Source organism: Daphnia pulicaria, chromosome 10 (genome assembly GCF_021234035.1).
Source record: "Daphnia pulicaria isolate SC F1-1A chromosome 10, SC_F0-13Bv2, whole genome shotgun sequence".
In the NCBI taxonomy this organism is placed as follows: domain Eukaryota; kingdom Metazoa; phylum Arthropoda; class Branchiopoda; order Diplostraca; family Daphniidae; genus Daphnia; species Daphnia pulicaria.
Window position 1 is genome coordinate 5,770,295 of NC_060922.1, and position 14,829 is coordinate 5,785,123.

The 14,829-nt window shown below is 37.0% G+C and overlaps 4 protein-coding genes and 2 long non-coding RNA genes across 9 annotated transcripts; 3 read left to right on the top strand and 3 right to left on the bottom strand.

The window, feature by feature from the left end:
• Positions 1 to 3: 3 nt before the first annotated feature.
• Positions 4 to 1,617, bottom strand: LOC124314803 (glutamate receptor ionotropic, delta-1-like). Its single transcript, XM_046780173.1, has 5 exons — positions 1,520 to 1,617; positions 1,361 to 1,454; positions 841 to 1,259; positions 483 to 700; positions 4 to 337 (listed from the first exon to the last, which is right to left on the bottom strand). The coding sequence occupies exons 3-5, from the start codon at positions 1,070 to 1,072 to the stop codon at positions 80 to 82; spliced, it is 708 nt and encodes a 235-aa protein (XP_046636129.1). The 5' UTR covers positions 1,073 to 1,259; positions 1,361 to 1,454; positions 1,520 to 1,617; the 3' UTR covers positions 4 to 79.
• Positions 1,618 to 1,887: 270 nt separating this feature from the next.
• On the top strand, positions 1,888 to 3,201 carry LOC124314917. Of its 2 annotated transcripts, XR_006911332.1 has the most exons (5): positions 1,888 to 2,190; positions 2,265 to 2,406; positions 2,463 to 2,566; positions 2,684 to 2,876; positions 2,938 to 3,201. It is a non-coding gene; the product is annotated as an uncharacterized LOC124314917 (long non-coding RNA). The 2 variants fall into 2 exon arrangements; XR_006911331.1 differs by having other exon boundaries at positions 2,684 to 3,201.
• Positions 3,202 to 5,105: 1,904 nt separating this feature from the next.
• LOC124314915 lies at positions 5,106 to 6,414 on the bottom strand. 2 transcript variants are annotated; one of them, XR_006911328.1, is made up of 5 exons: positions 6,117 to 6,414; positions 5,901 to 6,042; positions 5,741 to 5,844; positions 5,431 to 5,623; positions 5,106 to 5,369 (listed from the first exon to the last, which is right to left on the bottom strand). It is a non-coding gene; the product is annotated as an uncharacterized LOC124314915 (long non-coding RNA). The 2 variants fall into 2 exon arrangements; XR_006911327.1 differs by having other exon boundaries at positions 5,106 to 5,623.
• A 2,152-nt stretch (positions 6,415 to 8,566) lies between these two features.
• Positions 8,567 to 10,903, bottom strand: LOC124314562 (glutamate receptor ionotropic, delta-1-like). The gene is made up of 8 exons (XM_046779758.1): positions 10,716 to 10,903; positions 10,553 to 10,646; positions 10,285 to 10,443; positions 10,033 to 10,219; positions 9,645 to 9,862; positions 9,361 to 9,483; positions 9,136 to 9,287; positions 8,567 to 9,055 (listed from the first exon to the last, which is right to left on the bottom strand). Exons 1-8 carry the CDS (start codon positions 10,901 to 10,903, stop codon positions 8,809 to 8,811), a joined length of 1,368 nt encoding a protein of 455 aa, XP_046635714.1. The 3' UTR covers positions 8,567 to 8,808.
• A 1,160-nt stretch (positions 10,904 to 12,063) lies between these two features.
• Positions 12,064 to 12,851, top strand: LOC124314563 (BPTI/Kunitz domain-containing protein-like). Its single transcript, XM_046779759.1, has 4 exons — positions 12,064 to 12,136; positions 12,196 to 12,327; positions 12,399 to 12,485; positions 12,601 to 12,851. Exons 1-4 carry the CDS (start codon positions 12,064 to 12,066, stop codon positions 12,849 to 12,851), a joined length of 543 nt encoding a protein of 180 aa, XP_046635715.1.
• A 140-nt stretch (positions 12,852 to 12,991) lies between these two features.
• LOC124314767 (synaptic vesicle membrane protein VAT-1 homolog) lies at positions 12,992 to 14,750 on the top strand. Of its 2 annotated transcripts, XM_046780115.1 has the most exons (7): positions 12,992 to 13,109; positions 13,177 to 13,249; positions 13,327 to 13,521; positions 13,598 to 13,808; positions 13,867 to 14,127; positions 14,182 to 14,426; positions 14,486 to 14,750. In XM_046780115.1, the coding sequence occupies exons 2-7, from the start codon at positions 13,184 to 13,186 to the stop codon at positions 14,549 to 14,551; spliced, it is 1,044 nt and encodes a 347-aa protein (XP_046636071.1). In that variant the 5' UTR covers positions 12,992 to 13,109; positions 13,177 to 13,183; the 3' UTR covers positions 14,552 to 14,750. The 2 variants fall into 2 exon arrangements, with proteins under 2 accessions (XP_046636071.1, XP_046636072.1); XM_046780116.1 differs by lacking the exon at positions 12,992 to 13,109 and having other exon boundaries at positions 13,323 to 13,521.
• Positions 14,751 to 14,829: the final 79 nt, after the last annotated feature.

Genomic DNA, 14,829 nt, shown 5'->3' on the forward strand with positions numbered 1-14,829 from the left:
CCGTTCATTTTCGCCGTGATTTTGCTGTCCTTTTGAAGAAAAACTACCCAGAATCCAGCTTGAAATGATAGAGGATCCGTCACTTTGAATCGGCAGATGCCATCTTTTTTAAGTTGGTTAGCGACGAAAAATTTGCAGTACGTTTGTAACTATAAGACAAATGTGTTTTGATTTCAAAAGCTATCTTGATCAAATTAACAGAAACGCTTACAAAAGCATAAGCGTAACGCCCGGTTGCTAAACGAACGTCGATCTCTGATTGATCCTTTAGAATGCGATCTGCTGGATTGCGCCTGGCTTGGTCTGCTAAAGTTTTTAAAACTCCTGATTTGGCTCCCTGAAAAATGAAATGCAAATTTGATTCTAACATCTGGAATCTTTATCTATTATTTCATCTATATGGTAACACGTAAAAGTAATTATAAACGATCATATGTATGATAGCGTCTGAATTATTTCATAAAAACAAAATGTTTTTTTACTAGGATCTGGAGACCAATGACAACATCTTCCTTAATAAGAATTCCGACATCTTTGCTATCGGCCAAATCTTCAAATGTGTTGATGTGCGGTTTCATCTTAGGGACGGTAAGGTATGAGACGACAGTTCCAGAATAACTATTGACTAATACTGTGGCAATCAGAATCCATACTCCCACAAGGATCCGGAATGAGAAGTGGGCCACAGCAACGTTACCACCTATATGCACGCGTATTGTAAAAAAATATTTTCATGGTAAATTTTTAATTTTTAATAAAACCAATAATATAATCCTAACAAATATTTTATTCAAAGTGTTTACCGATAGATGAGAACGACTACATATATTTTATTTTTACCTTGGTTTGTTATGATGTTCAAAACATACACCAAGTAATAACTGGCATAGTTGGTCAATGTCATCGATTTCTTAATGAATTTCGACTTCAGTTGATCTCTGGAATTATTTTTCTTGATGGAGATTAATGAGATTTTCGAAAAAAGGCTCATTGCGATCACCACCGCGATTATGGTTATAAAAAGGAGCAGCCAGACCTGTGTCAACAAATTTGCCAAATGAAATAATAACATTCATTTTTTAAAATATTTTTTCTATTACAGTTGGCTGAAATGGCCGAACGAAAGCAAAGAGTCGCGGCTCTTCCTCGGGCGTAGGTACAATCATGGAGTACCGTTCTGTCCAAATGAAATAAGAAAAATCCAAATTCTTTTTTCTTTCCGGGGTAGCGATTATCCCTGTGGTGCACGCATCAACTTCCTATTCGAGACCAGTTCATTTGAGAGTCAACATAATAATTTCTTTATTGACTAAATATAGAAAGAAATAATTCATTTTCTCTTTGTTCTGCTGATCCTTACATTATCTTCCACTAGACGAAGACAAAAATCGATGCACGACTCGCCATATTTCTCAACCATCGTTTTGTTCAGAATCGCATATCGGTAGGAATAACTATCAATGTACCAATATCTCATTATAATGATACTTTAAGCTATAACTAGTATTAAAAATCCTACGTAAAGTTAAGCTTTTTGGACATCCACGAATGCCATATAGGACCAGTGCCAAAGTGGCTGTAGCTACCATTTGGTTTCGGAATAACTGCGTCATAAGGAGGATTCTTGATTGAAAAAGCGAAATATCCAGCAGCGAGATCCAGTACGCATCACACAAAATAGTGAAACAGAACACCACGAGTCCACGATAACTTTTTTAGAATTTTTCCGTGGCTATTTTGAATAAGTTTGTACGTAATACACTAATACTTACATGGCAGACAGCAAATACTAAATGGGCGCCGTTCAGTCCGTAATTGCGGCTCGATTCCGTTGACCGTGCCACCATTAATAATAGAACAGACACAATTAAAAGAAAAAGGAGAGACTATGGAACGCCAAAGTGACGCAAAATTAACTGCTTGAAATTTACTGCAATTCACCACCGCCTTCTAGCGGGCGGACCGAAAATCGTCGTTTCTCTGCCTCTTTTGGGGAGGGGTTCTAAGCTATCGATTGCAATGCAATAGTTAGCTTAACAATTGATTTGCAATCGTCTCAGACGAATGTTATTGTTTACAATCGCAAGGTAAAAACAAAAAAATCAAAGTGGTTCTTTTTGCTCTAGCAAATTTTCATTAGAAGGACATATCTAATAAGTGAAGCCGTGATGAACCCTTAAAACTCATAAGGTAAGTCTTCTTTACACTATTTCGGTTCAAAAAAGAATGCGAATGTGAATTTAATTGATACTCTGCTGTTACAGGAGAAGTGTTGATGATAGTCGAGGACTGTCGAATAGGCCATTTGCAAACGTACTTGCCCAATCACCGACATAACTCGAATTTGATTGATTGATGGAAATCTCTCAGTTCCGGACATGCAGGAAATACTGCATGCATTAAAAGGTACTCCATAACTTATTTCCGTAAATAATTTTCTAACTTTGATTTCATACATTTAGAAAGCAAGGTTAAAGAGAAAGCAGTGACAGTGAGATACCTAATACAAAGAGGCAGATTGCAATCACATACTTCAACTCAATAGTCCATGATGTAAACTTGGCAGGTGAGTTGTTGTCGAAATTTTTTAAATCTTACAAAGGCTTGTTATTGTCTTTTCGTCAATTCTAATAAGTCCCAACACATTTATTTAAGCTCAATTGTTAATGGAATTTATTGACAGGTGAATGTGAGCAGTATCATACTGGGTTTGCCAAGAACACCGAACACCCCAATACCAATTTGTTGTACTGGCCATGTCCACAGCGGACTTAATATCTTGAATAACTGCCAGAAGAATGGATTATTGGACCTGCAAAAAACTGAGTCTGTAACTGGGAATTAATTAATTGAAAACGAGCGTTGTTACATGTTTGGTTGTAATGACTAGACAAGTTGTGGAATTCCGGAATAATTAAATTTTTTTTTCCAAATTAGTTCTACCCGGGAAGGTACTCTACAACACAGCTGTGACGGTCAGGATCAAGTGCGACAACCGCACTTGCTTTACGACAGCGAGGACGAGTCAGACGAGCGGGACTGCCATTCGGCTAGCCCGTGCACCGATATAATAATAAATATTCTTTAACAAAATAATAGAATGATTTATGTCAATCAACATTGTCATCATAAGTCAAATGTGATTCCCCCCAATCGTCTACTGCTCAAATTTTTTCAAGAAATAAACGAGACGAAACGAGAGCTCTTACTTCTCTTTGTGATTTTATTAATTTTATTGATTAATTAGCTTTTTCATCTCCAACTCAGTATCGTAAGATTTATTATGTTTGTAGCGAATGTATGATCGAGTCCTGACCTCGATAACTTGTCCATTATGCCGCCGTGATACCGAGATCGAAGAAATAAGCAGTCTCACTTCCGATGTGGAATTTGTTCGTCTTTTGGCGGAGAGAAAGGCTTTAGTGGAAAACAACGCTCAGCAAGAAGTTGAAATTATTCATCTGAAGTTACAAGTGGCTGATTTACAGCGAAGTGCTACGCTCTGCCTGGAAACACATGGTTTCCCTCCATTTATGGAGAATTCAAGAGCTGAGGCTTCCTTTAACTTCGACGATCCTGGAGAAAGGCCATCGTATTCGACTTCAAGGCAAGCGGGTTCAACTTCAAGGATTGATGACTACGACCAGCCTTCCACCAGCCGAGGTAGCGGTAAAATTTCGAAAGGAAAAGAACTAAAAAAACGTAAGTACCTACAGAAAAGTAATGATAATAAATCACAGTTAAGTGAAATGTATTTCATTAGGCTATCGATCGACATCGTCTGAATCGTCAGAGTGTTCTTCCGACACGGATTTTGAGCGAAAGAAAAAAAAGAAAAACAAGAAAAAAAGGTCGAAAAAGAACTGTTCTACAGACAGTGATAAGAGCATTTTTTCAAGTTCAAAAAAAAAAAAAAAGAAATCCTGAAAGACGCGGCCCACACTCATCTTCAGTCAAGGAAGAATTGGCGTTCAAGTTTGGCTTTGCCAAAAAACAGCCTAACAAAGGTACAGTATCGTCATTAATTTTAAAAACATTTAATGTTAACGTTGTAATTCCCTTTCAGAAAGCCAAGATGTATCCGTCAAGGACCTATTTCTTTGTTCAAAGAAAGACGAATTGGAGATGCCTAATTCCACAGAGCACAATTGGTTGAAGGAATGTGGTCTAGGGTATAGATTTGACGTCCGCTTCCCACACAACGCTTCCAGTGCAGATGTACGAAAGATCTTTAAGCGGGAGTTCCCTCGACTCAGCGAGGCACCTGCCTTTTATGTCTGTGCTAAAGGACCGGGAAATTCAAGTCGTCTCACCATCAAAAACTACTCAGTTCCCTGTGGCCAAGAGATAAGGGTAATTTGGATTTAGTTTATACATATTCCGCTTTTTTCATTTCAATACTTTTTCAAAACTTTAAATGTTTAAACGCAGCGAATGTCAGGCAAACTAATTGCTCTGGTCCCAATTGGGGAAAATATTTCATGCGAACAGCAGCCGCCAGAGCAGGAGGAAACAATTCTCTGCAAAAGCTGCAATCAACGAGTTTCTGTCCGGCGCTACATACAGCACATGGAAAATTGGTAATTTTATCAAATAATATGGTAATCAATTAAAATCGAATCAAAATGTTATTTCTATATTTATTGTAGTTCGAATGATAACACTCGGGTATCATCATTGAAGAGACGAACTTACTGAATCCTGTTTCTTTTTTGGACCATTCTGGATACAATCCAATCATGCTCAATAATCAGATGTTCACTGATGATGGAAAGTTCCATGTGTTTGGTATACTTTTTTTTTTACATTTTTTTTTGTTATTCCTTTTTGCTTTTTTGTGAAGGATTCGGGGTTTAAATTGATGATAGTGTCATCCCGCAATTCATTTCAAAATACCCTCCTTTTTTAATCACACAGATTTTTTGGTTTTTTAAATCAAGATGTTGCCTTTTATTCGTATGGAAGGATCGAGATTAAGTAATTAAGTCGTTTTTCTCTCTTTCTATGATGATTGCATTAGGATTCCTTTCATTTCCGCTACACTGTTTTCACACAGATGACTCCTTTTCAATAAAATTAATAAAATCACAAAGAGAAGTAAGAGCTCTCGTTTCGTCTCGTTTATTTCTTGAAAAAATTTGAGCAGTAGACGATTGGGGGGAATCACATTTGACTTATGATGACAATGTTGATTGACATAAATCATTCTATTATTTTGTTAAAGAATATTTATTATTATATCGGTGCACGGGCTAGCCGAATGGCAGTCCCGCTCGTCTGACTCGTCCTCGCTGTCGTAAAGCAAGTGCGGTTGTCGCACTTGATCCTGACCGTCACAGCTGTGTTGTAGAGTACCTTCCCGGGTAGAACTAATTTGGAAAAAAAAATTTAATTATTCCGGAATTCCACAACTTGTCTAGTCATTACAACCAAACATGTAACAACGCTCGTTTTCAATTAATTAATTCCCAGTTACAGACTCAGTTTTTTGCAGGTCCAATAATCCATTCTTCTGGCAGTTATTCAAGATATTAAGTCCGCTGTGGACATGGCCAGTACAACAAATTGGTATTGGGGTGTTCGGTGTTCTTGGCAAACCCAGTATGATACTGCTCACATTCACCTGTCAATAAATTCCATTAACAATTGAGCTTAAATAAATGTGTTGGGACTTATTAGAATTGACGAAAAGACAATAACAAGCCTTTGTAAGATTTAAAAAATTTCGACAACAACTCACCTGCCAAGTTTACATCATGGACTATTGAGTTGAAGTATGTGATTGCAATCTGCCTCTTTGTATTAGGTATCTCACTGTCACTGCTTTCTCTTTAACCTTGCTTTCTAAATGTATGAAATCAAAGTTAGAAAATTATTTACGGAAATAAGTTATGGAGTACCTTTTAATGCATGCAGTATTTCCTGCATGTCCGGAACTGAGAGATTTCCATCAATCAATCAAATTCGAGTTATGTCGGTGATTGGGCAAGTACGTTTGCAAATGGCCTATTCGACAGTCCTCGACTATCATCAACACTTCTCCTGTAACAGCAGAGTATCAATTAAATTCACATTCGCATTCTTTTTTGAACCGAAATAGTGTAAAGAAGACTTACCTTATGAGTTTTAAGGGTTCATCACGGCTTCACTTATTAGATATGTCCTTCTAATGAAAATTTGCTAGAGCAAAAAGAACCACTTTGATTTTTTTGTTTTTACCTTGCGATTGTAAACAATAACATTCGTCTGAGACGATTGCAAATCAATTGTTAAGCTAACTATTGCATTGCAATCGATAGCTTAGAACCCCTCCCCAAAAGAGGCAGAGAAACGACGATTTTCGGTCCGCCCGCTAGAAGGCGGTGGTGAATTGCAGTAAATTTCAAGCAGTTAATTTTGCGTCACTTTGGCGTTCCATAAGAGACGGCATACTCCAAATTCAAAATATATCTTTAACCTAAGTGTAAGAATGTTTCCTCTTCTCCTTTTTTCACTAGAAATAACAAACAAAAAGTTATAACATCTTAGACAACAGGCCATTCATTTTCGTTTGTTTTTAAGACTTGTAAGAATATTCTAACTATTCATTTGAGAGCTCAACCTGACGCCAGCTATAACCAACTATTAGTTTGTCGATTCATGTCAAACTGGGTTTTATATAGGGGGAATTAAATGCTGTGAGGAACTGCTGATGCAGTTGCTAGGCTGAACTTATACATTGGCTGTTGCAGTCAATGGAAAGTCATCGCTGCTATACTATTCGTTTGTTTACCGAAGTTGTTCTAAAGCGGATCTTAATTGGACTCCGAATAATTGAAACGCGAATCAACTATTTTTTCTCTTTCAGATTAAGTTAGTTCTATTCCACTGAAAGTCAGCAAGTCTACCTTGTGTTCCTTTGCGTAACAGAGTTTAGTTTTCGTCACATTTTAATTTATTTATTTGTATGATACGATTGTAAGAAACGTTTTAAATAATTAAATGAGAAATTATTGACCGCCGTTTATTGGGCACCTATTGGGTCGAATAATGTAAACACAATTAACGTCAATCAATGTTTTAGTGACTACGTCAATGACGCGGTAAGGGGGCTCAGTGCACTTGATGAGACCAATTATTAGATAATAAATTAATCCCGATCCGTTCAGCGAATGACGAGCGCGAGTGAGAAAATCGCTTTGATCGTTTTTGAGCGGTTTGGATTAAAGGGAGGTATGTCGATTAATCGATATCTTATAAGCCTGGCTAATTAGATTATTAGAATAGAAGATTGGAGTCGTCTGCTTTCGTAGTTTCGAAAAAAGAGACGAAGTTTAAGGTTAAAAGGAAAACGGAACGACCACTATTTTGGAAACGTCGTGGTTGCTCAAATACTGGTAGCAAAAATGGCACAAATAATAAAATTACAAAAATGTGTTCACCAATCACCATGCCAACTATGGTCACGTCTCTTTATAGAAGAGCTTAATACTACATGTACACTGTATCCATGTTGTTTAGCAGGTAAATAAAACTAAGCATAAAATTGAATTATTATGGGAGCTTCAATAGAAAGGTTAAACTTGTTCAAAATTTGTGGAAGCTTCTGTCTTAGTTCCTGACTAGCATTTATCATGTATTCCCCCTGTCGATGCATGGCAGACACTTTATGTGTAACCTTTTCGGCTTTTTCTTTTTGTAGATTTGAGGCCTGAGCCAGCCATCACAACCACACGATATGCAAATTTTGCTTGTGCTGGTATTAATCTTTCATCAGCAATAATATCAGTATCATCAAGCTTGGGTAATGATTTTCGTTAATTTTATCCCTGTTACCTGCTAAATATTTTTATGATTCCTGACTTGCATGAATACCACCAGTGTACATGGAATTCTTCGGAATTCTTCAATCCGCTCCCATTTATTAACAATTAGGGTTTACCCACTGTCATTTTCAACGTTCGATTTTTTTCCTTACTTAATGCATAGACTATGCTTAAATGTTTCTGCAAATATTTTCCTTTTTTCCTTTTTTAATTAGATAAACAGCATCCCGTTTGACTGGAGAACTACCGTCGAGTTACGGATCTCATCTTCCTCTTTCCTAAAATGTCTTTGTGTACACCCATGTGAATGTGGGGGTATTCACGAGGACTCCCTTTTTCCAATCCTGCCTGGTGGATTCAACTCTTCTACGGATGGAGCAGTTGTGGATGCCTGGCCGTATTTCCCAGGCTTAAAGGTAGGAGAAACGTCATCTCTATTCTTCCTTTTTGACTATCTGGTGGCGTTGATTGTAAATGTTAACAGTACGATTATTCCAGAGCTAGGCGGTTGACTATAAATGTTTTCTCTTGCCGTTTTTGTTGACTCAGTTAGGGTTCATTAAATAGCACACTTGAAGAACGACTTCATATCAGGCCCGGTTTTTTACCTCACAACTTTATTTGTGGGTAAATAATCAAATTCGAAAAATTTTTACACTTCAACAAAATCTTTTGCAACTAGAAATTTTTATGACCAAAGGGACCTGCCGCCACACTGGCATCTCCTCGTCCAAATATTTATGGTCCAATGATTTATTCAAATTAAGACTGAATCATAAATCGTACATCAAAGGCTTCTTTTTTAACGTTTGTTCGCATTTGTTTTTTTTTTTTTTTTTAAATTCAGGAGTGCATGATCTCATCATGTGATACATACACTCACCGAGGCTATATATAACTTTACATGAAGAGTAAACAATTCAATTAACTATACGTGATACAACAAACACACGTAACTACGTCCTATTTTTTCGATTAATAGTAAGCTGTTTTTTTTTCGCCGCTACAAAATGACCAATGAAGTCCGACGGAATCGAAAGTAAATTATTTTCTCGACAAGGAAGGCAAAGGTTGCCAGGCCAAGGCCGATACCCAAAATAAAAAATGCGCTGATCAAGTCCTTAAGTAAAATTTGATCTTGGCTGGTCATCACCGAACGTGGATTGGTTTTGGAGAAACATTTCGGCGCTCGCGGAGTAATACTTTTCACCCAGAACGGAAGTAGACCACTTTCCCAGAGCAGCATTACTCTAATATAAGCATAGAGGATAGTGAAATATTTTCGTCTTTTGTCAATCAATATTTTTTAGATTAAATTAAATGAATGTACGCGTCATTTATATTCGCCGTGATCTTGCTGTCTTTTCGAAAGGCGATTGACCAGAATCCATTGCCAAACGATAGGGGGTCCGTCATTTTGAATCGGCAGATGCCATCCTTTTTCAATTGGTTAGCGATGAAAAATTTGCAGTACGTTTGAAGCTACAAGAAAAATTTTGTATTCACATGTTGATATTTTCACGCTTGATTAATAATCAAAAGAAATGCTGCTTACAAAAGCATAAGCGTAATGCCCACTAGCTAAACGAACGTCGATTTTCGATTGATCTTTAAAAATCTGATCTGGATTACGTCGAGCTTGATCCGCTAGAGTTTTAAGAACTCCTGATTGAGCTGCCTGAAAGTATAGTATAAATTTGAAGAAAAAAAACTCGATTTTATTGATGTATTAATGGAACTAATATATGAGTGATTTTATTAAGTTGATTATGAATGATAATTAATCTTCTAATCGGAAACTGATACGCGTCTGAAAACTGAAATCATCTTATATTTTACCAATATTTGTAAGCCGATGACAACATCTTCTTTGATTAAGATTCCAACATCTTTGCTATTGGCCAAGTCTTCAAATGTGTTGATGGGCGGTTTCATTTTAGGGACGGTTAGGTATGAAACGACAGTACCAGAATAACTATTGACTAAAACCGTAGCCACCAACAGCCAACCTCCGACAAGAATCCGGAACGAAAAACGGATTACAGGAATGTTACCACCTATGCAGTCATAATAATTTTTTTTACCATTAGGATTTAAAAAATTAAAAAAATTAAACATTAAATCAATGCATAATTAATGTCAATTTGAATGGAAGTCAATTTTTCTAAATTATAGTAATTAGTAGATTTATTACCGGTATTTATGAATAGCGTACGGTATTATTTACCTTGATTTGTTATTATGTTTATAACATACACCAAGTAAGAGCTGGCGAAGTTGAACAATGTTGTCGATTGCTTACTGAATTTCAACCCTCCATGGGAATTATTTTTCAAGGTGGAGATGGAAATTTTTGAAAACAGACTCATTGAAAACACCACTGCGATTATGGTTATAAAAAGGAGTAGCCAGACCTGTGTCAACAAATTTGCCAAATGAAATAATAACATTCATTTTTTTTTAATATTTTTTTTATTACTGGTGGCTGAAATGGCCGAACGAAAGCAAAGAGTCGCGGCTCCTCCTCGGGTTGAGGTACCACCATGGAGTACGGTTCTGTCCAAACGAAATAAGAAAAATCCAAATTCTTTTTTCTTTCCGGGGTAGCGATTATCCCATTGCCACATGCATCAGCTTCCTATTCGATCGCAATTCATTTGAAAGTCACCATTAATAGAATCGGATCTTTATCGACTTGATGTATATAATATGAAAAGTGACGGGTTATGTTTTTCGTGCTGACTTACATTATCTGCCACTAGACGAAGACACAGCTCGATAGTCGATTCGCCATATTTCTCGATCATCGTTTTGTTTGAAATCAAATATCGGTAGGAATAACTATAAAAATACAAATGTTCAACGTTCACAACACGATATATGCTGTGATCACGTATTTAAAAATCCTACGTGAAGTTGAGCTTTTTAGCCAGCCACGATTGCCACAATGGGCCAGTGCCAAAATGGCTGAAGCTACCATTTGGTTTCTGAATAACCACGTCAAAAGGGGGATTCTTGCAATTGAAAAAAGTTAAATATTCACGAATATTGAGCAAGACAATAACAGAATTATCATCGGCTTTTTCAGAATTTGTCATCGGCCAAAGCTTTAAGAACCTTGTACCGGTATACTTACAGGAAAGACGGCAAATATTAAGTGTTCGCCGTTTAGTCCGTTGTTCCGGCTCGATAAGGTCGGACAGTAAAACGAATTCAAAACCATGACAATTACCAGCAGATGAAACGACAGCATGTTAAAAAAATCACGTTCAAGACGACAGGAACAAGAAGCTCGCTCGGATTCTATTTGTAAAAGGAAACCGTCGTAACTGCATTTAGAACATTTTTTTTCCTTCCCTATTTCAGCTTCGTAGAAGAAAAAGAAACAAATCAGGCAGGGCATTCAAGCAGAATTTTACTTAATGCGGGCTAAATGTATACCTGATGACTATAACGTTTCACCTTGAATCCGGCCAACGAACCAATAGGTTGGCACACTCCATTTCAAACTGGATTTTATACGAAAACATTTGTTGGCGGTTCCCTCTGTTGCTAGGGACGTGCCCATTTGTTGTGTAGAATTACTGTAAATATGTCGTTTGCAGTCTTGTAGTATAATAAAACTTAAAACATCTGTAGGTATATGAGATGTCAATAGGTAATTAGGTATTGATGAAGTTGCCCTAAAGTTTCTTCCGAATTAATCCTCGAATAATTGAAATACCAATCTATACCATTTTGTCATTCTCCTAGTCAACATATTGTAGGTCGATGTAATTCCACATTGTAATTTATTTACGCAACCGTTTCATAGATAATGCTCTGTGCTACATGCTCAATCCATAATGACAGTTGCCTCACAAATGAAGTCCATATGTTGGCATCCGCATATGTTAACTGTTGATAAAACTGTTTCCCAGGACAAAGAAGCTCGAGTTTCCATTAGTTTCCTAAATTCCCCAATAATAAACTGAGTGCAACGTACCGTAATATGTAAAGTTAGTTTTTGAGAAATCTGATGAAACGCATACTATCCAGGAAAGGAAATTCTGAGTTTTACCACATCTTTTGCATCATATAAGAACCACTTCAAGAGAAGGTTAGAACAAAAATAGCATGGCGTCTCCATAGCATTTGTAAATTCAATTTTCATCGAGGACAGTATCGGTACATAAAGACCGAGAATCGGCTGTCTTTCTTCAGTCGAACTTCAAACTGACGTAAAGGAACAAATAACGGCAAATATTTTCACATCGCTATGTTATTAGTACAAACAGTTAAATTTGTCCTTCTTTTCGTCTACGTGACATCTGCATGGGCTAATCCTGAGTGTAAGTTTAACACAATTCAAACAGAAAGAAATATTTTTAACATAATTGGAATTTAACAGTCGATGCAGATCCTACGACCGTTGAAGATGCCCGCAATAGACCCAGCATTTGTTTTCTTCCTCCAATAGAAGGCTCAGTTCAGTGCAAAGGCTTTTTTATCCGCTGGACTTACAATGCCCAAACGGAGAAATGTAATTTTTAAAATTTATATTTTCTTTTTTTTTCCTATTTTGTATTTGAATTATTGCGCAAATTTTACTAGGCGAGAAATTTATTTACGGGGGCTGTTTTGGTACTGCGAATTTGTTCAGGAACCAACACGCCTGTCTAGCCAAGTGCAATAGAAAAGGTATGAGACCTCTATAAGAGGCGCATTCAATTTCAGTTGAAGAAAACATTCAAAACGTTATTATTTAATTTTTAAAATTATTCAAGTGAAATAAGGTGTTTTTCATTATTTACAGGATTAAATGAGCTGATCAGTGATGGAGGTTCTTCCATATGTTTACAAAAAAAAGACGAAGGAAGTCGATCATGTTCGGCATCCATTCCCAGCTACTTTTTCGAGGCTGCTTCCGGATTATGCAAACCATTCCGATTTAGCGGATGCGACGGAAACGGCAACAGATTTCCTACAGAACAGGAATGCGAGCAGGCCTGCTATTACGGTCCGTCAGTCGCAGCTGTTTGTGATCCTGCATTAACCACTGTATAATTTTGTGTAATAATCTGACAAGTCGATTTGATTCAATTCGGTCTTGCAAATATACGCTGCATCATCCAAAGTTGTAAACATTCCTGTTTGAATTTAAAATTTCAGATTCAGATTACAGTTTAATCCGCTAGATGTCTTACATTGTTATGAAATATTTATGCGACGCATACGAATGCAAAGCAGAAGTCGAACTGTCGACGTCCTCGACGAGAAAAAGAAAGGTGTTGTGCATTCGGTTCTACCGTTGAAGTTTCCCAGGTAACAAAACATGAATATAAAGTTGTTCTTCTCCATTAATTTTGATTGTATTCATTAATGGTTTAAGATAAAACATGTCGGATTCAGTTTCTTCCCTTTCTGTTGTACTAAAGGCTTATGGTGGCTTTGACAAAATTCAAGTAGGTTTTATACTTTTATAGTTACATTCATACATTAACAATGATCTTTTTTAAAATCTAAACTTTGATTAAGTTAGGTACAAAGCCTTCCCTACAAAACAGTTCCTGACGACAACCAGGTACTAATAAATGTCAAGGCATGTGGTCTGAATTTTGCGGATATTTACACCAGACAAGGCCTTGTACGAAATGAACCTGGGCCACCTTTTACTATGGGGTTAGAATGCTCTGGACTTGTAGTTAGAGTGGGATCCAAAGTTGAAAACCTGAAGGTCAGTGGCTGTTCCTTCTTGAAAATGTATTATGTCTTCAGCTTCATTAAATTTACAGTTTTTTTTTTCGATTCAGGAAGGAGATAGAGTCATGGTACATACTGGGACACCTGGCCTTCAAACTGAATTTGTGTGTGTAGAAGCTTCAGATTGCACTGTCATCCCAGAGTCTATGTCTTTTAATGAAGCTGCAGCTTTTCCAATTAATTATTTGACGGCGTACTTCTGCTTATTTGATATTGGAAATTTGCGTAGCTCCCAAACAGTGTTGATTCCTTCGGCAGCAGGTAGGAAATAAATCGAACAATATTTGTGTCGATTACGTTACATATTGATCGAATTTAGGTGGTGTTGGCTGGGCAGCGACTCAGCTAGCAAAAAGTGTCCCAGATGTTCGAGTGATTGGATTGGCATCCCCCGGCAAGCATGAAACCATCCGTGGAAACGGCGTTGACGTAACTATAGATTCACTGGACCCTTGTTGGGACGAGGCAGTGAAAATCGCCTGTCCCGAGGGAGTAGACATTGCATTAGATTTCACATCAGGCGATAACTTTAAACGTACTCAAAATCTAGTCAAGGACTTGGGACGAGCTATTCTAATAGGTAAAAGCGATTTTAGCAAATATGCATTTATTGTTTAATTGATATTTAACGTAGGAGCCAACGATATGATTTCGGGGGAAACTCTTAGTCTGTGGCGAATATTTTGCAGTTGGTGGTACTCTTCGATGGTAAAGCCAATCGATCTGGTTCTAAATAGCCGAGTTGTTGCCGGGTTTCATTTGACTCACGTAAAAACTCGACTTCCTGAACGCTATCGTGATGCCTTAATTCACCTTTTTGAATTGTATCGACAAAATGTGATCCGACCAAGAATTGATTCTACGTGGACCTTCCATCAAGTAAAACATTTAAAAAAATGGGTTTTAAATTTTATATTTCTAACCTTCACTTTATTCAGGTCATTGAAGCTACCAAAAGGCTTTCCGAACGTGAAAACATCGGAAAAGTTATTTTGACACCTTAGTTTTCTGGAACTTAACTTTTTCAGTTGATTCTTTATTTCTCAACGACTTTTCTCGACGATTTCTTATTTGATTCTCAGCTTACGCTACATTTGCCTACCGTAATAATCACAATTTAAATCGTAGTAATAATCATGTGCTGATCTTTTTTCACCGATTTTTTCAACTATATTTTCTAATACAAGTTACTGAGAAAAAGAGGTTCAATTTCACTTTCTTGATGCTTTGTGTATCTTTTAAACCATTTGTTCAGTAGTAGTTGTTCAAGCAAGGGCTAGCT

What these genes read in the sequence shown, in the direction of transcription:
- LOC124314803 (XM_046780173.1), bottom strand. Translation starts at nt 1,072, where the DNA reads ATGTTATTATTTCATTTGGCAAATTTGTTGACACAGGTCTGGCTGCTC. An exon ending in GAACATCATAACAAACCAAG is followed by an intron (nt 701 to 840) that starts GTAAAAATAAAA and finishes GCGTGCATATAG; the next exon opens with GTGGTAACGTTGCTGTGGCC. An exon ending in TCATTGGTCTCCAGATCCTA is followed by an intron (nt 338 to 482) that starts GTAAAAAAACAT and finishes TTCATTTTTCAG; the next exon opens with GGAGCCAAATCAGGAGTTTT.
- LOC124314562 (XM_046779758.1), bottom strand. Translation starts at nt 10,903, where the DNA reads ATGACAAATTCTGAAAAAGCCGATGATAATTCTGTTATTGTCTTGCTC. An exon ending in TTCGGCCATTTCAGCCACCA is followed by an intron (nt 10,220 to 10,284) that starts GTAATAAAAAAA and finishes TTGTTGACACAG; the next exon opens with GTCTGGCTACTCCTTTTTAT. An exon ending in TCATCGGCTTACAAATATTG is followed by an intron (nt 9,484 to 9,644) that starts GTAAAATATAAG and finishes CTATACTTTCAG; the next exon opens with GCAGCTCAATCAGGAGTTCT.
- LOC124314563 (XM_046779759.1), top strand. Translation starts at nt 12,064, where the DNA reads ATGTTATTAGTACAAACAGTTAAATTTGTCCTTCTTTTCGTCTACGTG. An exon ending in CAATGCCCAAACGGAGAAAT is followed by an intron (nt 12,328 to 12,398) that starts GTAATTTTTAAA and finishes AAATTTTACTAG; the next exon opens with GCGAGAAATTTATTTACGGG. An exon ending in AGCCAAGTGCAATAGAAAAG is followed by an intron (nt 12,486 to 12,600) that starts GTATGAGACCTC and finishes CATTATTTACAG; the next exon opens with GATTAAATGAGCTGATCAGT.
- LOC124314767 (XM_046780115.1), top strand. Translation starts at nt 13,184, where the DNA reads ATGTCGGATTCAGTTTCTTCCCTTTCTGTTGTACTAAAGGCTTATGGT. An exon ending in CCAAAGTTGAAAACCTGAAG is followed by an intron (nt 13,522 to 13,597) that starts GTCAGTGGCTGT and finishes TTTTCGATTCAG; the next exon opens with GAAGGAGATAGAGTCATGGT. An exon ending in GGGACGAGCTATTCTAATAG is followed by an intron (nt 14,128 to 14,181) that starts GTAAAAGCGATT and finishes TATTTAACGTAG; the next exon opens with GAGCCAACGATATGATTTCG.